Source organism: Cnephaeus nilssonii, assembly GCF_951640355.1.
Source record: "Cnephaeus nilssonii genome assembly, chromosome: 19".
NCBI lineage: Eukaryota > Metazoa > Chordata > Mammalia > Chiroptera > Vespertilionidae > Cnephaeus > Cnephaeus nilssonii.
Window position 1 is genome coordinate 31,751,004 of NC_137090.1, and position 27,244 is coordinate 31,778,247.

The window sequence follows — 27,244 nt, forward strand, 5'->3', positions numbered from 1 at the left end:
TTAGCTTCTCCTGAGGGCAGCTGGAGCTCTGGGATCGCTAGGCTGCCCCGCTGCCCCATCCTTTGTCACCTTGTAGGGAAATACCGCACTGAAGATGTCTTCGTGATAGCGCTTCTGGCTCTTTAAGGGAAAAGGATCACTGTGTCAGTCCTGCTGGTCCAGCTACCTCTCATTCATCAGGTCCAGGCTAGGATGAGCTCTGAGATTCCCCAGCTTCCCCATCACTCCTACACTCATGAGCTATTTCTCTTCCCAAATGTCATGCTTAGATCATGCTTGAACCTCACTTAGAATCTTTAACCCCTCCTCTGCGTGCTCTGATGGGGACCTCCCAAACATCTTTCCAGGCTTTATGATGGTCAGAATAGCTGGCCTAGTGCTCTTCCCACAGGAAGCTCCCAGAAATGTGGGCTGTGATATATACACGTTGGGTGAATGCTACATATTTTCTCCACATTTAGAAGCAGCGTCACTCTGCACAGGAGCATGTTAGAGGCTCTGCGAGTCTTATCGTAAAGCAGCGTGTCAGCCTTTGTTCACCTGAGCAACCAGACCCGGCTGCACAGTCAGGTCTCTGACACCCTCCAGCTCTGGCCTCCGTCACCTCTAGGATTCCTTAGATGTTCATGACTGTGCTGAGCTTGGCTCCCCTGGTCCTGGCTCCCTGGCCCAGGCCCTGACCTGCATCCCTAGCCCGCACCCCGGCTGCCATACCTTCAGCTGGAAGAAATAGTCCTCGACCTGCTCCTCACTCAGGTTCAGCCTGGCAGCCACCAGCTGCTTCAGTGTGTGGGCCACATCCCGGGCCATGCGCACGTCCCCACAGACATAGAGGTGGCCTTGCTCCTGGTGGAGCACGTGGAGCACCTGGTCGGCCAGCTGCTGCTGAAGGATGTCTTGAACATAGACCTGAAAGCAGGGGAGATGGTGAGCCCAGGCCCCTGCTGCTGGGTGGGGAGGGCAGCCAAGCGTGCAGTCAGGCCTGCTGGCCATCAGGAGGTGACGAGGTGGGTGATGGGCCGCATGCTGAGCATCTCCCTCCTAGAACATTGCACAGTCCTGGGCTGGGCCTAGAGAGATGAATTCTGGCCACAGCCCTGCCCTTGAGGAGTTGGTGGTCCAATGGGGTACTGGATGTATTCTGCATTCACCATGCTTCAAAGAGGCATCAATCAAGCGGCTTGTCCTGCCCAGGGCTCTGAGGCCCACCTGCCTACACCCCAGAAAGGGATTCTCTCAGTGCAGATTGTCTGTGGGCTCTCCACTGTAATGCAGAGCAGGGCACAGAGTCCTGGGCCCCCCAGTGACATACAAGTCCAGAAGTCAATCGGGGCTCCCAGTGACCCCAGCACTGGGCCTGGAGCACTGGCTCTGGGAGGAGCCCTGATGGGACAAGTTCATAAGGGGGGAGCCAAGAGTCTGTCCCAACTCCCCAGGCTCGAGGGGTAAAGAGTTTCCTGGGCCTGTGGTGGGAGCAGTGGCCGCCCTCCAGCCTTGCTGTGGTTGTGCATAAAGCGGCCTGGACCACCTCTCCCCAGGCAAGTGAGTTTCATGGGGAGGATCTCAGCAGGCTGTGCCCGGGGATTAACCCACCATGTGGCCCTGACTTAGTCCTGAAGGTCTCAGGGCCTGTCTCTTCTCCTGGAAGGGTGAATGGTAGAGCTTCCCAGCATCGCTCTGACAGTGTAACTGTCTGCATTTTAGAGCTGAGGAGATGAAGGCTCAGAGATGTGAGGGGCATGTGTGTGGGGAGCCAGGGCACCCTCCATAGTCTGTGCTTTTAATGCTCCTCCCAGCCAACGCTGTTGCCCCATTACCTTGGGCTGGCCAGGCAGGCGAGAATAGGCTGTGTGCACCTCATGCAGCACCCCCTTCCGGGCCATCTCCAACATCTCCTCCCGGTACAGGTGGTCCTCATCTGGGCGCCGGCACCCAAACACCAGGGTCATGTGGCCTCTCTGGAGCCCTGAAAGACCCAGCAGGCTGCAGTTACAAGGGTGGCCACCAGAGGGCCGGCTTCAAGGCCTGACTAGCTGGCCACCCGACTTGAATTCTCATTTCATCCCTGCGAGTGTCCTATCTAGTACTTTGCCCACCTCACAGATGAGGAAGCTGATGCCCAGGGCATGCATATCACTTGCCCACACAGGCTGAGGCCAACTGGGATAGGGGCCAAGCAATGTCTGTGGGCAGTGGCACAACTCTGTTGCAGCTCAGTTCTGGCAGGTGCTGGCCACCTGGTGCCCCCCATTCCAACACTCAGAACCCCCCAGCAGTACCTTTGTGCTCAGTGTCATGGAGTCGCTGCTGCCAGAAACTGCGGAAGGGAGCGATGCCCGTGCCGGGCCCAATGAGGATGCAAGGATGGGAGGTGTCCTCGGGGAGCTGGAAGCCGCTGGCACTGATGGGGACAGAAAGAGAGAGGCCCTAGTCCTCAGACACCAGGGGCTGGATGCACATGCAGGACAGAGACTGGGTAGCTGGGGTGTGTGCTTTGGGGGGTAGTGTTGGGAGGTGTGGAGAAGACAGTTATCTCAAATTTGATTCCCAAGTCCTGCAGGCAGCTTCATTTCCTCTGGCCTGACCCGCCATCACCTTGCCCTGGGCTCCTTTTTAAAGAGGCTGAGCCTCATTGTCCTCTGGGCTTCATCATCACTGTCATCTCCATCCCTGCTAGAGTCTTGGCCATGTCCTCTAGCCAGGAGGTAGAATGGAGAGGCCCCGTGTGACCCCTATGCCTTCTTTATGGGCCAAGGGGTCCAGAGTGGCACTTGCACCCAGGTCCCTCCCTTTCAACCCCAAACTCCCAGAGCCAGTGGTTCCACCGCATGCAGAATGGAGGGGGTGCTTACCTTCTTACAAAACAGGGCACTGGGTCTTGGGGTTTCAGGCTGCTGAGCCATGTGCTGCAGACACCGTGGTGCAGGGGACCTTGGCCATCTGCAAGGACAGCACAGACCTGACCAACATAGCCCCCACCCCCAGTGTGTGAACTGCCCCAGTGGCTCTTGGAACTCTGTGGGCTTTAATATGGGAGCTGTTTTTCTCCTGGTACTGAGATCTGCCCTCCATATACTCAGAGCTGGTGAACGTGGAACGGGACATGAGAGCAGGCAAGCCTCTCCTTTGCCACTGCAGAAATTGAGTCTCAGAGGAACAGCGACTTGCACAAGGCCACTCAGGTAGCAGCAGAAGCATGCCACAGCTCAGCTTCCCTGACCCCTACTCCAATGCTCCTTCTAAGAGTTTCTCCAGGGACCCTCCCAGCCACCACTCAGCTCCAATGACAATTGCACAAAGGGGCTCTTGGAGATGACTACTGTCACTGGCCCAGAGTGTCTTCCCAAATATAGTCCCGACTGGAAGGAAGCCTGGGTGATGGACAACCTCCTGAGATTTCCGGTCGGTTCTGACATGGTGTGTGGCCCCTCCTTGACTTCTGGAAACCCCAGCTTTTTCTGGAGTACATTCCTTTCCCAATGGCCCAGAATTTAAGGGACCTCCAACCAACTTGAGAAGTCCCTTTGGTTTTCCTCTGGATGGAATCTTGCTCTCCTGGAACGTGCCTGCCTCTCCTCTCCTGGGCTGAGGACTAAGCCTGGGCCTGTGCGACATTGTCTAGCATGGCAAATGGTCTCTGCCCAGAGATTAGAACTGTGTGACTGCGCTGCTCAGAGCACAGAGGGCTCTGAGGTGTGTGCTGGCTCCCCTGCTTTGCCACCCCAGGCAATGGTCTGTTACCAAGGGCAAGGCAGGGGCACAGTCCTTCCAGGGGAGGAGCCAAGCCCAACTGGACAAGGTTTTGGACCTTCAAGTCTGTGTCAGTCCATCCCCATCCCCTGCCCTCATAGCACCCTGCACATCCTTCTCAGCACATCCACAATGAAAACTGTCTATTTCTGTGGGTCTCTTCATTGCACCCTCTTGATGGGAGGCTCCATGAGGGCAGGGGCTCCGTGTGCTGTATTTCCACACTGACCATGGTGCCAAGGGTAGAGAAGTATGAAACAAACCATCGCTGGGTGAGTGTGTGAAGGAATGAACAACCAACGCGGAATCAGCCCTGTGTTCAGGCTGGACTATCAGGAAACTAAGACTCATTGGGCTCCCACTAAGTATTGGGTGTTTTCCACATTTGATCTCATTAAGTTGCCCCAATAGAAGTAGGACTGCAAAGTGGAGTAGGGTGGTTAAGTATTTGGTCTCTGCAGACGACCTGGGTTTGAATCTCAGTTCTCTACTTGCTGATGGTGTGACTTCGAACAAGTGGCCTCAGTTTCCTCACCTGTAAAAAGCACACAGTACCCATCTCACATGATTACTGATGATACGCATTCAAAGGGGAGAGCTCAGTGCCTGGTTCAGAGTAATCTCTCTCCCGCACACCTCCTACTGCTGTAACAACTCTGCAAGGTGGGTGTTTACTGACGAGACCAAAGCTCAGACACGTTGAACAGCTGTCCAGTAAATAGCAGAGTTGGACTGCACCAAAACCTCTGCCTCAGCCTTACCTCGGGTGCGGTAGGTGAGCACGGCCACGGTGAGGTGGACTTCCGTGGGGGTGCGGTCCCTGGAGGAGCTGATGGAGTAGTACCGGGGTTTCAGGACAGGGAGCTGGGAGAGCAGGAAGCTGGCAGATACCCGCAGGGACGGGAACTCCTCCAGCACCTCAAGGAATGTGGGACTGTTGGTGAACTTCCACTTGTTGTATTCTGAGGGCTAGAAGGTAAGGGCAGAGTGAGCTACTCAGGGCACCTGCCCCACTCCGAGGGAAAAGGATGTCACCGTCCAGGTTTCATTCGTTCGTTCATTCATTCATTCATTCATTCATTCTCATTCATTCCCTCCCTCAACAAAGACTTAAAAATACCAGGCGCTGTCCAGGGTGCTGAGACTATGAAGCTGGAGAGACAATACTAGTATTTCCTATCCTGGAAGAACACAGGCCAGTGAGTAGCATTGATCTCACTTTTGTGCTGAGAACATCATTGTCAGCAACGTGTGGGCATGAGCCAAATCTTTATTATAATCTCATTTGGAACCATACAGGCCTGGGTTCAAATCTTGACTGGATGCTTGTCTTAGAGCTTATTTCCTGTCCCAATTGTTTAACCTCTGTGAAATAAAGATAGCATCACCTACTTTCTAGTATTAAGTGAGAAAATGTGTGCCAAGTTACAGCAGCACAGCCTCGAAATAATGGCCGTGGAGGTGTATGGAATCACGATAATTAGCAATAATGATGATGTAATAATGACATTCAGTGCTTTTTGCAAAGACTTGGGCCTAGAAAGTTGCAGGTGGGTTAACGCATTCTCTTATTAATTTATTAATTCAACCACCCACCTGTCATTATGCCCATTTATCCATTCAGCTACACCATCCATCCTCCAACACTTTCTACATCCCAGGCTTGTCTCAGGCATGTCCAAGATTTGGAAATACAAAGACAAGACACAGTGGCTCACTTTTCCTAGATAATTTCTAAGGACGTGCACTTTGGTTGCATCCTGCAGACACTCAGAGAAATCCAGTTTACTCAACACAATTGTGCCTAGAAATGGGATGGGACAGGATGCCTGACTTCCCACCTGACTTTGACAAGTCTCTCTTTGGACAACTGGGGTGGATCCCACTTGGAAGTGAAAGGCCAGCTCTGAGCTCTGGCTTCCCCCAACTCCAGGCCCCTGCCACTGCCTCACCCAGCAGCCCCGAACTTCACCTGGCACAGGGTCTCTAGCCTCTGCCTCTCCGGTTCTTCTGTGGCCAGCTGAGCCAGTTTTCGGAGCAGCAGCTGGGTTGGGGGCGTGGTGATGTCCAGGAAGTAGGTGAGGGCCTGGCTGAGGGAGCAGGGGGGCAGCCGCTTGTCCCTGACCCAGTAGCTGCCTGGGAAACAGTCAGATGGAAAAGGTCCCATTTAGGTTTCCCAGAGGGAGATGAGGCCTCTGGGGCAGACCCCCTCCTCCCTCCAGCTGTCTTTTCAGGGGTGAGAAGACACTGAAGTTCTGGCTCCAGGAACAGCAGCAGGGCTCATGTGCCCAACTCATGTGCAGGAAGATGGGCTCAGACATATGGGTGCAGGGAAGGCTGGTCAACAGCCCTCTAAGGGGCACCCAGGGTGACTCAATCCTATAAACTAACTATGCACCAGAGTCCAGTCCCTCCCTCACCCAGACCTGATACCCACAGGTGAATTACAGACTCATAGTGACTAAGTCCACCAAAGACTGATGTACGCCCAGAGGCCAGTTCCTTGTTTAGAGAAGAGCCCATGACTGCAGTCCCCTGGGGTCCTATACCAGGAGGTGCTAGAAGAGCCACCAATCACCCTGAGTGAGGTAGTGAGTCTCAAGGAGTCTTGAGGGGCTCTATACAGGGTGGTCACAGCATGGGTGCTTGGACCAGTAGATGTGTGTTCAAACTCTGGCTCCCCACTTACTAGCTGGGTAACTGAACTCTCTGAGCCTTGGATTCTGCCTCTGAAATGGATGTAATAACACAACTTGTCTCGCTGGGTTTGTAGGAGCATTGAATGAAATAGTGCAGTATGATAGCTGGTACAGTGTCTGGGACACAGGTGCTCAATAAACGTTAAGTAAAAATATTAGTATTACATTGTTTCATCTAGACCCAAGGCCCAATGAGCCACATCTGTCTCCCTACAGTCACAAGGACATCTCTGTCTCCTCATCCCTAAGTGTCAGGCTCTCTCACATTCTCCAGGACATTGGGGTCCAATGCCAGACTTTGCTTCTCTGACCCCGGCTTTCCGACTTTGGCCACTCTCTTTAGGGGGACACATTCCTGACCGTGTCATTATCACTGAGGAAACTAAGGCCGGGGAGCTAGTCCTACGGCTGGGAGGCCCGAGATGGTAGATTTCACTAGTTTACCTCTCCTCCTGCCTGTCACCCTGTGCTGTGCTCTCCACATGGACGGAGAGCCTCCCCTTAGCACAGGAAGAGGGTGCCTTGTTGTCTTCTTAGGACAGTGTCCTCTCCCCGGTGAGAATGGCCAATAGGAGCCACACTCTCAGTGAGCCCTGCTCACTGCCCTGGGAGGGTGGGAATAAACCAGACCCTTGGCAGGGCTGCAGTATGACATTAGAATGCCATGAAAATGTGAAGAGGTTATATATTTGGGGATCTGAGGAGGCTCTTATGGTGTATTCTCTGACTTCTGGACAGATGTTCATTAGCCTGTGGGGCAGTGAACCTCCCTCCATTCCTGAGTTTATTTGCTGCCAGGAATTGTGGTGAAGGTTGCATTTATATTCACTCATTTGTTCTTCACAACAAGCCTACAGAGAAGGCTCTTATCATTTCTATTTTAGAGAAAAGAAATAAAGCCTAGAGCAATTAACTCATATACCCAAGGTCACATAGCTGGATCAGGGACTTGAACCTTCAAACCTCACCATTTTTACACTGTTTCCCCATTTCTCTCTATGTCACCATGCCTTCGGTGGGGACTAAAGAGGCAGTGCATGTAAAATGCTGGCATATAGTAATTACCAACAAATGCTAGCTGTTACTGTTATAATTGTATTATGGTGAATAATATTCTTGCATATCTGCATCCTGTACTAGGTGGTGAGCTCTCTGAGGGCAGACACCAAGTCTTCTTCATTTATTAGCCCAGGGCCTGGCTGTTATATAGACGAGACCAGTTAAAATTGCGCTGGAAAAATAAAGGAATCAGTCAATCATTTAAAAAGTGGCCAGATAAGCAAAAGAATGAAGGGAAACGGCTTTCCAGCCTCTGATGTTGGGCACAGAGTCCCAAAGAAGCACCGCTTTTTGCTGGCCTGCCACCTGGCTGAGAACTGTTTGTAAGGCGCAGGCCGGGGTGGCCCACTCCCCCAGCAGGAAGGGCAGGGTTAGCTGCCTGCAGTGCAGGCCCAGCCCCAGCCCATCAGCTGGTTGGGGGTTTGGGGGGTTGGGGGAAGGATGTTGGGGCTGCCTCAGCAGAGGGTTCGTGTAGAGGGCTCACCGGTCTCACTGAGGGTCTCCAGGCACACGGGCTGGTGGGGTGCCGGGCCGTCCACCACTCGCTCCAAAATGCCTTGAACCAGGGCTGGCTGGTTGCTTGGGAAAACCCCCAGGTGCTCTCCAGGCTGGTAGCTGAGGCCTGGACTGCCCTCGCAGGAGAGTTCCACCAGGAGCGTGGCGCGGCTGGAAATGGAAGGAGAAGCTGCTGGTAACCCACCAGGACTTCCTCCAGAGCTCCCAGCAGGTGGGCCGCTTTCCCCTGGAAATACGCACTCCTTTCACTTTCCTGCCTGATCCCATGAGCATGGTCACCAGCACCCCCTGAGGCGGGGCACCCAAGGGGACCTGAGGCTGACCAGACTACTTGAGGCTTCTCTGTGGGGAGAGGGTGGGCTGCACCGCTCCCTGTGCAGTCCTCCCAAGCCCACGAGGGCCTGACCACAGACTCTGCCTAAAGAAAGCATCCCTCCAGGAGAGATGGAGGCAAATCCGGTTCTTGCTGGAACAAAACCCAGTTTTGCTAATGAATGGGGAGGACAGCACAGAGAAACAAAACCTACAGAGAATCCACAGCACGAGTCTACCCTGGCGGGAAAGTCCTTCCCTGCTAGACTTTTCCCGCAAGTTCTTAAGAGTCAAATGGCCCTAGCTGGTTTGGCTCAGTGGATAGAGCATCGGCCTGTGAACTGAAGGGTCCCAGGTTCGATTCCGGTCAAGGGCACATGCCCGGGTTGCAGCTTGATCCCCAGTAGGGGGCATGGAGGAGGCAGCCAACCGATGATTCTCTCTTATCATTGATGTTTCTATCTCTCTCCCTCTCCCTTCCTCTCTGAAATCAATAAAAAAATATATTTTTGGAAAAAAAGAGCCAAATGGTTGAATTTCTCTTACCCCCCTTTTTGGTGAGAGAGTTAAGTGACAAAGGGCAGGGAGTGAGGCAGGCCCCCAGTTGGGACACTGGCCCAGGATGACTGGAGACCAGACGTAGAGGCTCTGGTGGCCACGGGGTTGCCGGTCAAGCTGGTCCTCACTGCTGATGCCAGTGGACACATCTCTCTGCTCAAAGACTGACTTGCCCTGCACTTCCTTTCATTAAAATGAAACCTGTGGACCATCGCCCAGAGCCCTGTGCTCTACCCTACCTGGATTGTGGGCTCTGTAGATTCTGCCGCGATTTGAGCTTCATGGTGAACACATTCTTGGCGTGCATACCGCTGAGGGCTGTGGGGACAGAGATGGTGAAATGGCCAATGGCTCCCAAGCACTGGCGGGGCAGCCTCCGTGTGCCTGGGTCAATGCCATCCGGACACTGCCCTCAGGAGGCCCTGCTGTGGGCGTGGGAGGGTTTTCTTTCCTTTTCCCCGCTGTGTCTGAATCACAAATAAGGACCTTTGGTCTGACCCAGGGTGGTTGTGCTGCTGCTGGGTGTTGAGAAATGCAACTCAGATGCCCAAATATGGGGATTCCGAGGACATCCTGGATCCTCAGGAGAGCATCGTGGAAGTCGGGGATATCCTAAACAAGCAGAAATCTGCAGGACCACCGGACGCATGGGATAACAAAAGGGGAAGCACGGAGGCACAGCATCTGGGGGGCACCACTGAGCGTTCACAGGCTGCAGAATGTTCTGGAATTGCCTCTGCAGAATGTTCTTTACAATACGTGGCTGCCATCGGAGCTGAAAGGGTGGGGCTCAGATCTCAACTTGGCCACATGCTAGCAACTCACATCGCCTCCCTGAAGTTCATTTCCTCTGTGCCTGTCGTGCAGGATGAGTGTCAGGGCTCTCTCAGAGCGGGTGGGCAAAGAGCCCAGCACAGTGTCTGGCACACAGAGGCCCTCAGTTGGTGTGGCCCCCTTCTCTCTCCACCTCCCTCCCTCCCAGGGCTTCCTCCTTAAATGGCCTCCCTCAGAGACAAAGCAAGGCCTTGATTCTGGCACCCCAACCGGCTCTTGTAGGCAACAAGAGAGAGACGCCGGGCAGCCCTAGGCCAGCTGCCCCTGTTCAGAGGGTCCAGTGCTCAAAGACCCCACCGGGCAGGAAGGGCAAACCAGCCCCGTGTGGTGCAGGGAGGCAGGTACCTTTGTTGAGGTCCAAAGGCTGAGAGTCCTGCACGAGCCGGTAGTGGTGCGGGTCCCAGGTCACATTGGTGGTGTAGAGCTTGGGGATCTGAATGCAGTGTTTGCCTCGGACATCGAACGCCTCACAGGCTGCCTGGAAGGAGACAGAGGGAATCCGTGTTCGTGAGCGCCATCGTCATCAGCGGCACCACCACCACTGGGGAAACACTTTGCTTAAGGGAGAAGTTTGCTAAATCAGAGGAGTCAAACCTCAGGCAACAAAGACCTGCACTGTGTGGTCCCCATCCCCAAGCTCTCTGTCCCCAACAAGACCAGGTTGTCAAGAGGCCCTGGATAATCCAAGGGGAAAGGATCTTAAGCCAAAGCTCCCAGGAGTCAGGGAGGTGTCCTGCTACCTTCTCCTTCCCAGGGACACATGTCTCAAGTGGATCTCTTCCAGGGGGTCGAGGAAGAGCAGCAGCGACCTGAGCTCACAGGCCTGCAACCCCAGCCACAGCTGGGACCATGCCTACAGGACTAGGCAGAGGTCATGCCACCCAGGATGCCCGGCACAGATGTCCTGGGCACAAATGTACCACTACCCCCTGTCCGTGCTGTGGGGCAGCACCAGCTATGAACTGACCTTGAAGGTTTGCACGGCCCAGCTGCGGAAGGCCTCTTCCTGCCCACTGAGCTCGTCCCCCTCCCCTGTCGGGGTGAGCTGAGACGCTCCCAGGTGGGACAACTTCTGGTCGACATCATGAGCAAAGGCGCAGAACTGAGGGTACATGCTGGAACCGAGGCCAAACACGGCATACCTGCCCGAGGAGGACACACACACAGAGACTGGCGTGAGCCAGCCATGCAAGCATCTCCCAGCAGCTCCAACAGCCCATAGGCTGGGCTCAGGCACTCCCAGTGCAGCCAGGCACAGGGCCAAACAGTGTATGCCCCCTTCTGGGCTTCCCTAGCTCCAGAAGCTTGTCACCAACGCCCATGTCCAGCCCTAAGTTTGGCCTGCAGACCTGTAAGAGGGGCTTGGATCCCCTGGCTTGAGGTCAGGCTCTCTCCATGCCTGGACATCCCAGAGGGGCCCCTCTAATATACACCCAGTGCCAGACTCTGGGCCCATCAGGCAGGGCTCCGACAAGAGGGTGTGGGAACAGCCTTACCTGAACTTGTTGGTGAGCTCTTTCAGCATGAAGAGGGATTTCTTCAGTTTCTAGAAAGAGAGAGAAGCACAAAGGTCTCAGGACAGGATTTCTAAAAGCAAATGCTGCTTCTTTTCTTCTGGTGGCCCATTTCAGAACCGGCCACATCTGACAGAAGGTTCAAGATCCACAGATGCAAGTTGGGTTATGTGTACCTGGCTGGGGCTCAGGGACAAGTCCAGCTTTAGCCACTCATGTGGCCTTGACCCTCAGTACGGGACCCGGAAACAGCCCAGCCCCCACCGCACCCAGCCCAGTAGAGGGGGCCTGCCTTACAGCAGGGCAGCTCCTGAGGGTTTCCTAATGGGGGCGCGAGTGAGCCTCGCTTCCTTCCTGTTTGGAACCTGGTGAGAGCAACAAGGGTTCCCGTATTTTCTAAAATAACCTTGATTTCCCAGGACCTCAAGATAATTTTAGGTGGCACATGACCTAGCAGATATAGTGTCAGATCTCATGGTAAGATAGCATTCTCTCCTCTGTCATTTTTTTTTAGTTATTCCCATTTCAACTTTTTGTTGTTGTTGTACTCAAACACTAGGGAGAAAGTCTCAGATTGGTATTAATGGAGCCTTAACACCTCTCTAATACTTGCCTACTACTCTTTTTTAAAAAAAACATAAGCAAGCCATGGTCAGCTAATAGTATCTAGCTAAAATTCAATAACTCCGTTTGGCTTTCACTGGATTTGTGACAGTGAGGTAGAGTTTCCTCTAAACATGAATTGTTGAATTTGAAAGGTAGATCAGTTTGCTGAAATCTATTAAGTGTGTCATAGGAAAGGTGGCACATGGTATGGCGATCATTACGAAGGACACAGGCAAATGGCTGATGTTAGGCAACCCAGAGAGATCTGAGCACTCACCCCCCAAATGTCCGCCTTAGGATATGCTGAAGCCCCACATCCCTTCCTTGGGCCCTACCATCCCCCAGACCCCTGGGACCTGGGCCACCTACCTCTCCATTGCCGGGGGAGTCTCCGTTCCCAAAGGTGCTGGTCACCACCAGCAGCAGCTGCTCCTCCTCCAGGCTGCTCAGCCTGTACTCGTCCATGCAGAGAACCTGCATGGCACCGAGGGTGGGCATCAGCCCTGGTTCCCACGCTGGAGCCCTCTGTGCCCTCCCCAGACACCCTGCGCTTTCCTGCCCCAACCCAGGCCCTTAGCCCCCTTCATCACCCAGGCCCCCCGCCTTCCCCCAGCACAGGTGTGACACAGAGAAGGCGAGTGCTTAACAAATCCATCAGATGAACCTCCTTGAATACACGGCCTCGATTCTCCCCGCCTCAAGCCCCACCACTACCACGTCAGCAAGCTGGGGGGTCCGCCTCCAAACTACTGCCTGTCCCAAATCAAAACACTTTCACCACTTCCATGGCTATTTTGGATTCTTAGTGCATGGATGTATCTTCCACAAAAATGGGGTGAGCAGGTTACAAAAATGACAACTCCTCTGGTAATGTCAAGTAAAGAGTGTCACTGCCTCACTCCTACCCAGCCCACCTGCCTTGGGAGGCCTGCAGGGGTGAGGAATGAAGTCCAGCACTGACGGGATGGGTTAGTCACCCTTGGGGGTTTTATTTGTCTGCATTTTATTCACCCTTTGCCTCCTTCACATTTAGCACTGCACCCTGTAGGGAAGGTGTGCAGTGAATGGGAATAAAATTCATCTAGAGCAGCTCATGGAAACTGAGACTTGGACTCATTAGGAAAGTGTCTCTCACCTGACCAATGTGGCTCAGTGGTTGGGCATCAATCTATGATTCAGGAGGTCATGGTTCAATTCCCGGTCAGGGCACATGCCCAGGTTATGGGCTCGATCCCCAGTGGGGGTGTACAGGAGGCAGCCAATGGATGATTCTCTCTCATCATTGATGTTTCTATCTTTCTCTCCCTTCCTCTCTGAAATAAAAAATATATGGAAGGAAGAAAGGAAGGAAGGAAGGAAGGAAGGAAGGAAGGAAGGAAGGAAGGAAGGAAGGAAGGAAGGAAGGAAGGGTTTCTCAACCTATGTTCCCTGGAACACTCTGAAAAATGTACCAACTGTGTAAGTTTGAGAACCCCTGGACACACCTATCCTCCTATCACTGATTTACAATGTAGAGCCATACATCCAGGCTCTGAGACATCCTGGAGCAGAGCAAGCACTCTCACTTTCCCAGACTTCCCTGAACACAGGCAGGGGAACGGCACTTGTCCAGCTGGGTCAGGTACCTTGGGGTTGAAGGCACAGCTGAACAAGGCCCCTAGGTCCTGGGCCAGCGTTTCCGATTTTCCCGTCTCTGTCGCAAAGAGGATGGTGGCTCTGACTCGGGACGCCATGGTCTTGCGCATCAGCATAGAGGCAAAGAGCACGGCTCTGTGGGGACAGACAGACAGATACTGTGCCGGGTCATCCTTCCAGAGGAAGATGGGGGCCCAGGAGGGTGTGAGGGGACAGTGTTCGAAGTGGGCAGGTTGAGTTAAAAGAACCCACGTTTCTCACCAGCTATCAACCCTGACTCGCCACCTTCTCCTCCCCTCGCCCGCTCCACCTGCTGCTTAGCCCCTTTGGGAAAATGGAGGAGAGAGGAGGTTGGGACAATAGTGACAGGTGACCCTTGGAATTTGTGTGGTGACCTCTGGGAGCCAAACTCCATCAAGATCATCTTTCTTTGTCCCCTGCCCTTCAAGGCCTAGAAGGGCAGGCTGACTGGAAGGAAGATGTCAACACTGGCCACTCCCACTTACTTAACCAAGACTTGAAACCGAATCTCTCTTCTCCGTGGCCTCCGATTCCCGTCCTGCCAGACATGTGTTTTCCAGGCCTCCACCTTCAGGAAAGAAGGCACATGTGAGAGCCAGGCAGGCCCCAGCTCAGCTTGGACTTGGGAATGCTGATTGAGCGTTTACCCATGAACCAAGATTTCCCCCATTGGATTCCTATTCAGGGCACATGCCCAGATTGCGGGCTCAATCCCCGGTAGAGGGTATGCAGGAGGCAGCCAATCAGTGTCTTTCTCTCATCGATGTTCCATCTCTCTCTCTCTAAAAATCAATAAAAAAATGTTTTTTTTTTTTAAAAAAGAATACCTTTACAAAATAAATAAAAAGTATTAAGAATGTCTGTGTTCTTGGTCCTTCCCATTTGTTCTGCACAAGTGAGCATGCACATGCACACGCGGATGCACACGCATACACATGCATGCATGTGTACATACACGCATACATGTGCAGACACACACTGTCTCTACCCCTGAGCTCCCAAGACAGAGAAAAGAGGAAAGCCCTCTGTTACCTGGTAGTAGTAGAAAGGGGACAGAACATAGTTTAACATCTCCTGGTGGAACACGGGGGTGATGCTTCCAGAAATCGGGGGCACCAGCCAAATCCAGTCGGCGGGGCAGCCCCCTCGGGACCGGTACTCATTCTGCATGTACTTCATGAAGGATTCTGCAGCTGAGTGGTGGTCCATGATGGTCACATTTTGCTTCTAAATCAGAAGGAGGCAAGAGGGGGAGTTGAGACAAGGGATGGGGGAATCAGGAGAGCGGTCTGTTGACTGCAGGGTTCCCAGGTAAACCATGGGAAGGCCTGGGAATCTGTAAAATGGAACAGCAATTTCTCCTGGTCCCTCCTCAGGACTGAAAATAAATATCCAAAAGGAAAGCACTCTGAAGGAGCCAGAAAGATCACCATCACCATGGTCAGCCCACAGATCAGATGGTGGCCTCCTATTGGCCCTCTGGGGCAGTGTCCAGCTTCTCAGGCCATGCCCACAGGTCTCCCCAAATTCCCGCAGGTGGCTCTCTCTCTCTGGATGCTGATAAATCAAACCACAGTGCATTTTGGTTGGGAGAGAATCCCAGGAGTCACTTCCCCACGGATGTGGCTCTCTTGGCCAAGAAGGAACTAGACCCCTCTGAAGAGGATGGAAGCACTGGGGGAACCATAGTGTCTGGAAGACAAGTGACCAAAATCCTCAAATTAAAAGCCACGGGGTCTGAGCTTCCCACAATGACCCAACAAGGGCCACACCCTCAATGCCAGAGGCCACCCATGCAGCCAGGAGACATTTGCTTCATGTAATGGTTCCAACGTTGGCCTCTTATTGGCCCTGTGACCACAAGTCATTAGTTCCTGAACCTCACTAAGCCTCAGTTGCCTCGTCTGTAAAGTGGGGATGCTAACAGTTCCTCAGGAGGTCATTGAAAGGATGCAACACGTTATTACAAGTAAAGCACAGGACAAATAATGGCCCCTGCTATTATTTCTATCTGCCAGGCAGTGCATAAGGCACTGGCACTATAGACATGAAAGACAAGGCCCCTTCATGCATCAGATTGTATTCTAACTAGGGGAGGAAGAAGAAAAGTCCGCTTTTCACGTGGTCTGATAGCAGGTACGTGGAGGTGGGTGCAGGTGCTGATGGAGGGCAGAGGAGAGTGCTTAGCTCAGAGGCCTGGAGGAGAGATGGGGCTTCCAGGGACAGCTTATAAGAGGAGGTGAGTCCTGAGAGATGGGTACAAATTAGGCCAGAGACGGGCAATCCTGAAAGAGGACACAAACCAAGGTCAAGGCCAAGAGGAGGAGAGGAGATACTATTAGCTGCTGGAGGTCCCAGGAGGCCCCCTCACACCTTCCAAAATTTACACATACACATATTGCAGCTCCCGGGTTCCAGATCAGTTTTAAGCTCTGGAATTGATGATTGTTGTGATAAGGACAGTAAAATAATAAATAATAATAACAACAAAACGAGTGCTTTCTAAGTGTTCGCTATGGGCCAGGCAGTTCTGCTAAATTGCATCTATTTCATTTAATTCTTACAGTAACCTAAGGAGGGAGGGACAATTATTATCTCTGTTTTACAAATTAGGAAACGAGGCCAAGTCTTTTGAAGTTTACCGTAAGGAGGGTCAGTGACAAGGAAGTCTTGGAGACTCAAAAACAGTGACGGGACATGACCAGCAATGGTCAAGAGCCAGTGAAGGATCAGCAGATTTTCTGAGACAGATCCGCATCCTGCCAGTGTCGGGGCTGATGCTGGGAGCCCCAGGAGTCAGGATGTGTGGTCCATGGGTGGCCAGTGGGGCCTTCCCAAGCTGGGCCAGCCCCAGGGGGCTCTTCCTGTCCTGTCTCAAGGCCACCCCCGCCCTGAATCAAGCACAAGCTTGACCTACCTATGGGGTGACCTGCCCTGGGGAACAGTGTGTGATCGTAAATATTTACTGGGTGATTGTTTAATGTCAGCTCCCCACTGCGCTTCACAAGGACACATTTTTGTCTAGTTTGTTCACCACTCATGTCTGTGGCCCAGACTAGGGCCTGGCACATGGAAAAAGTTCAATAAAACTTTGCTGAATGAATGAATGAATGACTCTCTGCCCAGTGGTTTGGCCACCAGGGCACCTGCCAGTTTTGTGGAGGTGGTCCCAGCTTCTAAAGTAATATCTTCACACATCCCATGCCTCCTTCCCAAAAGAAAGGGGTGTGTTTATATGCGTAAGAGCCGCAGAGGGTCCAGTGGGCTCAGTCTCACGCAGGAACCAACCTGCTGTGTGTAGGTCCAAGGGGTGGACACTGTCGCTCAGAAATAAGAGCACCACTGATCATGTGGATGTGGGCTCTCTCATTCATTCACTTCACACACTTATTTTTTTTTAACCATGTGCCAGACACTCTTCTGGACTCTAGAGGTAGAGCAGTAAACAAGAGAGACAAGACACCTGCTGCCCTATGGAGCTTACATTCTGGGGTGGGGACAAAACAACAAAGAAAGAAAGAATTAGATGTAGTATATACTAGGAGCTAATAAGTATTGTGAAGAAAAATAAAGAGCGTTAAGGGAAGAAGAGAGAGAGAGAGACAGGGTGGAGATGGGGTGAGGGTGCCGTTTTATATGGCATGGTCAGGAAGGGCTCCTCTTGAGGAGGTGACATTGGCACCTCGATGAAGGGAAGGGGCCGGTTGTGGGATGATTTGTGGGAAGCGTGTTCTAGGCAGAGGGAAAAGCAAGCGCAAAGGCCCTGAGGTGGGAACTATATTGGTGAGTCTGAAAAACAGCAAGAATTCTAGTGTGACCGGAAGGTTGGTGGGGGATAAAGGCCTGGCGGGAGTGGCTGGGGGATGCGGAAGTGTAAGGAAATCCTTCCTTGGTTTTGTTGTCAAGGGACACAGCAAACAAGGTGGTGGGTGGGGGAGGCATTTGGTTAGCTAGCCATTGATTTCTTTGAGATGAGAACCATGACAGCCTATTGATATTGACAGGAATATCAATATCCATATTGATATTGGTGGAGAGGGAGACACTGATGAGACAGGAGAGAGAAGGGGCCAATTTTCAGGATTAAAGTCCTTGAGAAATCGAGAGAGGACAGGATTCAGTGCTTAAACGCAGGGTGGACCAGTCTTGGGAGGAAAGTAGCTGCCTGTTGCTAGAAGCATGCGAGCTGTACTAGGAGACCTCGAGTCAGGGAGAGGGCTTATCTGTCGGTGTCCCCAGCACCTAGCACCGTGTGTGGTGCAAGCTGGGTGTCCCATGCTTGTTTGGTGCATAAATAAATGAACAGTGCTGTAAGGGCAAGTCAAGCATGGCATGCGAGGCTGGGCCAGCTGACCTTCTAGCCAGAAAGGCCCACAGGACACCAGTCATACCTGGAAACTGTGGAGCACGGCGACATTGATCTCAACGACGGCTTGGTCTTTCCAGAGCGAGGCCAGCTTGTGCGTCTCCAGGCCCATCCTTCTGCCCACCTCCTGCAGAGGCAGAGAAGCGGCGCTGCATCAGTCCTTGGGACCAAACCACAGGCCCACACCTCCCGCTGGCCCAGCCGGACGGTCCTCCTCACCTCCAGGATGTTGTAGCGCTGGACGTCACAGAAGTCCCGGACCCCGATCTCTGTGCCCATGTACCAGCCGTTGAAGGGGCACCCTGGGAACTCCAGGCCACCCACCTCGAGCAGCATGTTGGACACGGCGGGCAGGGCGTACCACTTCAGCCCCAGCTCCCGGAACCACTCGTACCTGGCAGGGACACACAGCCAATGGGTATTGGGGCCTTCACTTCTGCCCACTCTCACCTTCCCACCCCAAAAAAAAAAAAAAAAAAAAAAAAAAAGCTTCAGAAAGAGTCAGCCAAGAAAGCTCTTTTCCAAGGGTTGATCTCTAAGTTCATCGCCCCTGGAGGGGTGAATGGGTGCACGAGGTGTCCTTCACTGATTATGCATTCATTCATTCACTCATTCATTAATTCACCCAGTCGTGTAGTAAGCATCAAGTATGTGACAGGCCCTGTGCCAAGTGCTGAGAACCCAACAATACATAGTGGTTCAGGACTCCAGTGTCAGAAAGCCTGGTTTCAAGTCCTGCCTTACGGCTGACCAGCTGTGTGAACTTGGGATGTTATTTAGCCTCTCTGAGCCTCACTATCCTCACCAACAAAACAGAGATAATAGCATCAAACTCGTGAGATTACTGTGAAGATCGCAGTATCATTCACTTGTGTATTCATGTATTCCAGAAATATTTATAATTGAGCACCTACTATGTGCTAGGCACCCTGCTAGGTGTTGAGGATATATTGCTGAACAAGAAAGGCAAGACCCTGCCCTGGCCAATGTACTCAGTGGTAAGAGAGTCACCTCACGCACCAAAGGGTCGTGGACTTGGTTCCCGATCAAAGGCACATACCCAGTCAGGGCACATGCGGGAGACAACCGATCTATGTGTCTCTTTCACATCTATATTTCTCTCTCTCTCTCTCTTCCTCCCCCACCCCCCAAAAAAATCAATGGAAAAATATCCTCACATGAGGATTAACAACAACAAAAAGGCAAGATCCCTATTCTCAAGGAGTTTACAGTCTGTAGACTCCAGTCTAGACTATAAACAGGTAAACAAACAAATAAGTAGGAAAATAAAAACCAGGTGATGTGTTAAACAGAGGGTGAGGGCGCTACTCCAGATCAGGAGGGGCTTCTGGGAGGGGGTAACATGCAGGAATGCCGCCCTGACAAGAAGAAATGAACTCCGAGGAAAGGGCACGGGGGAACAGCGAGTGCAAAGGCCCTGAGGCGGACTGGGTTGAGGATATTCAAGGCGCACACACAGAAAGAGAGCCCGGCCCAATGATCGCGACGTAGTGAGTCTCAACATAGGCAGGTATTTCTGTGATGGTGAGAGCTGTCTGGAGCAAGGCCTGAACCAGATGAGCTCTTGAAGTCACTGTAACCTATGCTTTCATCACAGTCAGGCGAGGCACAGCTAAGAGAACTGGCAGGAAGGCCACAGAGGCCTGGGCTGCTCAGAGTGAGAATCTCAGAGTCCTCCAAGGGTTCCTCTCCCAAGGTCACTGCTTCCCAAACTCCCAGGGCCTCACCTGTCCCAGCCTGCGCTTCCCCCTCCTCATCAACATACCCTCATAAGTCTGAAGCCCCAGACACAAGTGCAGAGTTGCTGTATAAGGCTGACAAGGGGAACCTTGAAAGCAAGCCCTTTTGGGCACCTGCTGCTGACTGGGCTTTGGAGGAGATGCAAAGAGAGGCCTGAGGACTGAGGTCTCACTCAGGAAAGGAGGGGGACATGCCTGTTAACTCACACCCAGCACCCTCAGCCTGCTTACTTGGGATGTTCCATAGGCACCTCGAGCACAAGGTCAGGCGGGATTTCGAAGAGCTCGGGGTCGCGGCCGCCGGCCTGCAGGACCAGAGGCACCACGTCGAAGCGGCCGTACTTGGGTTTCCAGCCCAGGTCGATGCACAGCTGGGGACGAGACAGGCCAGTGAGTCTGCAGACCCAGGCACCTTGCCCCCTCTGGGCTCCACTGTCCCCCTCCAAGGCTGGATCTGGTACCTGGGTGAACTCCACGCAGGCAGGGTCCCCTCTGATGGTGCCATCAGGCATCTGGTAGCCGGCATAGCGGATGAGCTGGGAGTTCCAGACCCGGAAGTCGTGCTTCCCATCGCTCCGCTGGGGGAACACAGTGATGGCCGACCTTCCCCAAGACAAGGACAGTGCTGTTTACCACCTGGCTCTGGTGGGGGCTCCCAGCCATCCCCCTCCGGTCCCCTGCCCCTTCCTGTCTTCCCCCCACTCCCCAGCCCTCTGCACCTGAGCCTACTGAACCCAACTCCTGCAGCTCCCCAACATGCCCAGATCTCCCTGGCCTCTGTGTAACCCTCCCCGCTCCCTGAAATACTGTCTCCTTCCCTCTTCCATCTTAAAGACCCCCCATCCCCTCCAAATGGTTCCAAGTCTGAAGGAAACCAAGGATACAGGCTATCGAGAGGGGGGGCTAAGCTCGCAGAGGCTCTGCTCATTACTAGGGCTCCCTAAAGAAGCCCGAGTCTCCGCTCTCTTTCTCCCTGGTTTTTCCTGGAGCCAGAGATGCCACCCCTAAACCCATGTGTATCATCTGGCTGCGTCTGGAGGTGGGTGGACCCCAGCCATCGCCTCGGGAAAGGGGCTCCCACCTGATGTTGCCGTTGTTGGTGGCATAACGCAGGTGTCTGCAGATGTGCTCGAACATTTCCCGGGCAGTGGAACAGCTCCGGGCGTCGAAGACCTGCACACAGCCCCCCAGACCCCGCCCACCAAGATCCGTGAGAACTCAGGGGTCTCAGGGATGATCAGAAGCTAAATCACGAGGATCCGAGGGTGTGCCCCAGACCCCGGGGGCCAAACACCGAGCAGAGAAGTGCTTTCTCATCTCTGCATCGACACCTCCCACCTCAGGGCTGCCCCGTCCAGCCTTTCTCCTGCTCTCCTAGGGGAGCCCAAGCACCCCCACTTGGAAGATCCTATCAAAACCCAAATCCCAAGAAAACTCGATGGCAAGCACCATGAGTCAGGATTCCCACAGCCCAGCCTAGTTTCTTTCCAAGGTGAGCCCCTGGGACACCAGGCCTCCAGCACATTTTGTTACAGGCGGAGTTGCTTTCACTGGCATCGCTCATCGATTGCTCTGTCCCAGGGCTTGCCATATTCTCCAGCAATACAAGATCCCCTCGATGTAAAGCTGTCCTAGGAGGCTAAGATAAAGAAAATGTTTTCTAGGGGCCAAGGATCCAAACAGTCCGGGCAGACGACCTCTCTTGCGGCACCAGGGCTGCCACAATAATAATAACAAGGTCATTTGGTTTGATGTTGGCCCCTAGTCTCTCCCAACTTGAACATCAGACAGAGAAGATCAGCGGGAAACCCTGGGGCTGAAATCGGACTCTAGACTTCCCACAGGGGCCCCTCTCAGGTTCAGGGGTGTGCAGAGAGAAGCTGAGGCCCTGGGTTCAGTCCGGGAGCCCTGGGCACAGCTCTGGTTGGCTGTTCGGGGGGGCCCCTGCCCAGGGCCCGTCCGTCCACCGCTTCCTCTCCCGCTAGGCTCTAAGGAAGTGCACCTGTAGGTTGGACCACTGGATCCTCCCGATGCAGCGTGGGGCATTGCGCCAGGCCTGCTTGGTGGCGTAGATGAGCTCATCTCCCGTCAGCTGGTAGGTTCCTGTTGTTTCTATCTCCTTTGTTACAGCTTCCACCCTGGCCAGATGTTCCTCTATTTTTGCCCTGGGGGACAGGAAGACATCAGGGAGATCAACAAGGAGATAGCCTTACACGGGCACTAATTCAGTCCACAGAAGCAGGAACGGAATCAGGACACGAGGAGGTCAAGATGCCTCCTGGAGACCGTCCCCGCCAGGTCAGCTTCGTGGGTGAGTGACCTGGGCCCTGAGCTTGGAAGGGCCCCGTGCCGGGTTTCACGCTCTGCTGTCACTGTGTTCAAATTCGGAATCACTTTGGAACAGGGAGCCCGTGTTTTCAATTCTACGCTGGGCCCTGCAAGCTATGTCGCTGCTCCCGATCCCATCAGCACCCTTGTGGTTTCTAGGCACTTCTTCCCTAATCATGTACATCTCTGCTTGGCCAGCACGAGCAAGGAGTGTGTGCAATCCCCCTCAGACACACGCGAGACCCAGAGGAGCATCCATCACGCCACAGTCCCCTCCTGCCACTCGGCTGGGGAGCAGCCGACCCCCTTCCCATGGTGAAGAGATGAGTCCATCAATCCCTCCCCAGCATCTCCTGTGCACTGAGTACCTGCTAGGAGCCAGGTACTGGTGACGTCCCTCACAGTCAATGTCTCACTGGGCCTGTGAGGGAGGCATTTTTGTGTCCATGTTATAGTCAAATGTATCAAGGTTCTAGGAGGCTAAGTACCCCCACAGAACGGAAGTGTGATAAAGAGCAAAGTCAGGACTCAGATTCAGGTTTCCCTGAAGCCACGCCCAGGCTCTTCACCTTCCACCTCCTACCCTAGGGGGAGTGCAAGCCCAGAGATGCTGAGGGCCTTCCCACGCTCTCCTGCTCAGACTCTGACAGGGACTGGCTCTCAGGACGCTGCCTGCAGGGCCCCAGGGCCTGCTCTGGGAGGAGCCCTCCACAGCCGGGTCCAACAGCCCAGGCTCTCCACAGCCCAGGGTTTCTCAACCTCTGCCCCTCTCTGCCAGCAATCCCAGGAGAGGGTTCTACACTGGCTCCCCTCCCCTCCCCTCCCCTCCCCTCCCCTCCCCTCCCCTCCCCTCCCCTCCCCTCCCAGGCTTCAAAAATACCCCACAGGGAGGCATTCAGGCAGAAAGGCTTTGAAACACACACACACACACACACACACACACACACACACACACACACACACGGCACACCACAACCTTGGGATTTCCAATCAGCACCAAAAATGTTTGAAATGGCAACAAACAAAACTATTTAAGGAATGGACTCCTGATTAAGGAGAGTGGACAACTCAGAACAAAATGGCCTTTCTGTGGATGAAGAGTGTCCCGGTGACTCTTCCTTGATTAAAGAAAAAGCTCAAAGACAAAACACTTGACACCATTTATCTTCAAGGATCCGCCTCTGCTGGGTGAAGGGTGAGGAAGCCCTTTCTCCCTAAACAAAGCTCCTAGCAACACTGGCTGCGCTGCACCCAAGCATGGAAACAGCAGCCATGACCCGGACACAGATGCCTCGTGCATGCTTGTTACCATGTGACCATATAAGAAAGAATTCTTTTTTACATCTTTACCCCATTCCTTTACAGTTTTACATTTTCCCACTACTTTCATACAGTCACATTTCCGAGGCAGTGAAAATGCTATGATGCCTATTAGTTCTGAAAAAAGAAAAAAAAAAAGTGGCTCTTGGCATCAGTGAATTGGATTTAAACAGAATATTGAGCAAGTTATGATTTCTATCTATACATTCCTTCCTTCATGAAAGACTGAACCAGCCCAGCTGCCTGTGGCTGCTCGTGTAATTGTGGAGATGGATTGCCATTTGTCCTCCACAGCCCCAGGACCTCATGGGGGTCCCAGGTATGGACTTGTGACTATGAGAAACGGCTCTTCCCTCAGGGAGAAGCAGAGCAGCCCGGGGGCCTCCCCCAGCTAACATCCGCCCAGCTGCCTTCCAGACACCAGCAGGAGCCCCCAGGACCAGCATGGAACATTGAGGTGAAAGCAGGGGCTCTAGCACCAAGCTGCTGGGGTTCAAACCCTAGCTCTGGGACTTCAGAATGTGTGACTTTGAGTAGGTTCATCTCCTCCACAGCCTCGGTTTCCATGTCTGAAACATGCGGAGGATAATAATGGTGCCAATCTCATCGAGGCGTGGTGAGCATTACTCACAAGGCACCTACGCAGGGCCCAGAACATACTTAGCGCTCAGAATGTGTTAGCATCGATATAGTGGCCCAAGGAAGCCCTTGGGGAAAATTCCCGCCCCCTGAAAGGCTCATTAGTCAACAACCTCACTGACAGCCCAAGGAGCCGGAGCCTCCCAGTCACCCAGAACCCTGCAGGGGTTCCAGTTTCACAACACACAGCCCGCGCTCGCCCGCGTGAATAGGGCTCTCAGTCCAGCTGTGTGTTAGCATCGCCTGGAGAGCTTTGAAAGAACCTGGATGTCTGCTGCCCCCCCACTTCCTGGGGCCCTGACCCTCGTGGCCCAAGGGACCCTGACATCAGCATTTTTCAATGTCCTCAGGCGACTCTACTGCGCAGCCAGGGTTGAGGACCACTGGCCCCGTGAGGTCACATTTCTGAGGCACTGAAAATGCGATGATGCCTGTTAGTTCTGAAAAAAAGGAAGTGGTCCCCGCGGCTCAGACATTGTCTGGCCATAGGAGAGGGCATGTGGGCTCACCAGAACCACTCTTTCTGCCATGGGGGTCCCAGGAGCACTTCTGTAGCTCACTTCATGCAGCAGAGTGCCACATGGGGCTGCACTATAAGAGCCACGCTCCCCTCCCAGCTCATAAACCAGCCAATCCATGCTCTTGGCCATTCTGCCTCACAATCCGTTGTGCATTTCTTATTTTAAAGTTTTAAAGGGGCCTAAGTGAAAAGTCATATATTTTATGAAACCCAGGCGTGTAGAACCCCACAAAGTTCAGTGCAAAGAGCATGGCCAGCCTTCTCCAAGTCGGGTGGCCAGAATTCTAGCTACTGGGTGACCTCAGGTGTGTCCCTATGCTTCCCTGTTCATACCTGTAGAAGGACTTGGCTAGGTGGTCTCCAAGGTCCTATCTATTGCAAACATTTAATAATGAAAATGTGCATATCAAGTCACAATCAAGGTGACTTTGAGCCAGGACATGGTTTGAAATCCTCACAACAATCTTATGAGCAAGATTCTATTGCCACCCCCGTCTGTTACAGATGAGGAAGTTGAGGCACAGAGAGGGTGAACAGATTTCCCAAGGATGCAGGACTAGTTACTGGGGGAGTCAGGCTTCGAGCTCAAACAGTTACACTCCTGACCCACACTTTTAACCACTATTGCTCTGCCTCTTGGTCTTAGGATGATGAAAACCCACTCTGGGTCTTTTTCCCTTGGGAGACTGTGCTTTAGCCCTGGATCCATCGCGAATCTGGGAAGGAAAGGGGCCTGGAGTCAGAGGGAAACAAATAGCTGGAGACAGGAGAGCTCCCAGGAAGGGGGAGGCAGCGGGTCCTGCAAGAAGTGAGCCTTACTCTTTGAAGGAGCTGTAATACTGGTTGACAAATTCGATAGCTTGAGGTAGAAGCTCATCTGGGGAGGTAGGCTTGTCCCTGGGTCCTCTGGTCAAACTTTTGGAGTACATGATGGATCCCAAGCAACACTTGGACTTGCAAGCCAAATCCTGCAAAGAGAGAGGTGGGTGGTGAGGTGGGCAGTTTTGATGGCCATCCTCTCCAGGGCTAGCTCTCTGGGCCATGTCCTTCCACTCTGGCTGCTCCAGGACCCCACCAACCCTCTCCACCCCTTTGGCACCTCCTCCTTGGTGTCCACCAGGCTTTCTCCCCACCTAGATTTCTTTTCCTCTACTGGCTGGACCCCACTGGGTGTGACCTGAGGTTGCTCCCCCTCACCCAGATTCAGCCCCTTGGTCCTATTCCCAGCCGGCCCCAGACCCAGAGCAAAGTCAACAGCTCTATCCCTGGGGACATCTCAACTACCTTCTCAGTTAAAGAGGCTGATGTGGCTCCTGGGAACACACTATTGGTGTTCAGCCATAATGAACTGAAATGAGATGGTGGAAATCCCAAAGTCAGAGGGTGGCATAGAAAAAGTACTGGAGGGAAATATATCCAAATGTTAACTGTGATAATTTCTGGAAAGTGTGGGAAATCATTCTGCTTTCACAGTCTTGAAATTTTCAATTCTTTCCCACATAGATGCATTAGATAGAATGCATTCTAAATTGAGAATGCCAAACGTAGAAAATCAAAGGGCTTTAAAGAACACTTAGTACAACTACTCATTGGGTGCTTGAACCCCTCTCTAATATCCCTAAACTATAGGCCTGGTGCACAGATTTGTGTACCAGTGGGGTCTCTCGACCTGGCCTGGCCTGCGCCCTCTCACAATCTGGGACCCCTTGGGGGATGTCAGAGAGCTGGTTTCGGCCCAATCCCCACAGGCCAGGCCAAGGTACACCACCAATGCACAAATCCGTGCACCAGGCCTCTAGTATGCATATAAGATCTTTGGTTAATCTCTTCCTGCCCTCCCCTCTTCCCTCTGAGATTCATCAGTCTGTTCCATGTTTCCATACCTGTGCATTGAATATCTGCCCCCTGGTGGTCAGTGCACATCATAGCTACTGGTTGAATGGTCGCTTAGGCTTTTATATATATAAATAGCTCTTGAATCCTTCTAGTGACAGGAAACTCACTACCTCTTGATGTAGTTCAGTTAAGTTTGGGCAGGTCTGTTACAAAGTTCTCCCTGATACTATGCTAAAATCTATGTCTCTCTGGAAAAGAATTAATTTGATCCTGTAACCGTTAATATCACCTCTGGATTATCCATTATCCATGAGGGGGGTTCACAGGGAGTTGGCCTCATTTACTTCCTACTGTTATTTATGAGGAACACAGGTCTCTGTTCCCGGTACCCTTCACCCAAGTGGAAGACTGCTTGCCCAGGGGGACATCTGTCTGATCCTCTAAGGGCTCTGATGGCTTCACCGACTTGGGACAAAGGTTCCCCCTGAAGCCCCAGACTTCTCACCGCTTTGGCCTTGTGGTGAAGTGTGTCTTGGAGAGTCATCCCACTGCCCCAGTTTTTGACCCTCACATGTCGTGGGCAGGCCGATGGGGGTGCATCCAGCTTAACCAGGGATTCTGGAGATTTCTAAAAGGGAGAAGAAAATAGGGATTTCCAAATGCCTCTAACTCCAGGATTCCATGGGTCTCTCCCTGGCCCCTGGGCCCTGCCTTGGCTTTGGGTGGGGTGGGGAGGTAGGGTGGGTACTCAGGCCAGGGTGTCAATCCATGTCCCTCCTCCCTTCCTGGCAGCCCGGCCACCTGGACCAGCGCCTGCTCAGAGTTCCAGGTGCCTGGGCCACTGGCCAGGCTTCTCTCCTCACCCAAGACCCTGCCAAACGTTCCCTCAGAAGAATTGCAACAGTGGGGACTAAGGTTAGATGCGAAGGAGACTACTGTCACAGTCAATACTGCTGAGAACAGAAACCAGG

At 53.0% G+C, this 27,244-nt stretch overlaps 1 protein-coding gene across 1 annotated transcript; it reads right to left on the minus strand.

Moving 5' to 3' along the window:
- NOS2 (nitric oxide synthase 2) lies at nucleotides 1-25,381 on the minus strand (the record flags this gene model as incomplete). Its single annotated transcript, XM_079797115.1, has 23 exons — nucleotides 25,257-25,381; nucleotides 21,633-21,795; nucleotides 20,712-20,803; nucleotides 20,092-20,233; nucleotides 19,862-20,001; nucleotides 18,090-18,264; nucleotides 17,896-17,997; nucleotides 14,537-14,731; nucleotides 13,990-14,072; nucleotides 13,474-13,618; nucleotides 12,218-12,322; nucleotides 11,225-11,274; nucleotides 10,696-10,870; nucleotides 10,074-10,206; nucleotides 9,134-9,212; nucleotides 7,993-8,174; nucleotides 5,723-5,886; nucleotides 4,512-4,719; nucleotides 2,853-2,940; nucleotides 2,280-2,401; nucleotides 1,818-1,966; nucleotides 715-909; nucleotides 1-120 (listed from the first exon to the last, which is right to left on the minus strand). The coding sequence occupies exons 1-23, from the start codon at nucleotides 25,364-25,366 to the stop codon at nucleotides 1-3; spliced, it is 3,117 nt and encodes a 1,038-aa protein (XP_079653241.1). The 5' UTR covers nucleotides 25,367-25,381.
- Between the last annotated feature and the right edge of the window lie 1,863 nt (nucleotides 25,382-27,244).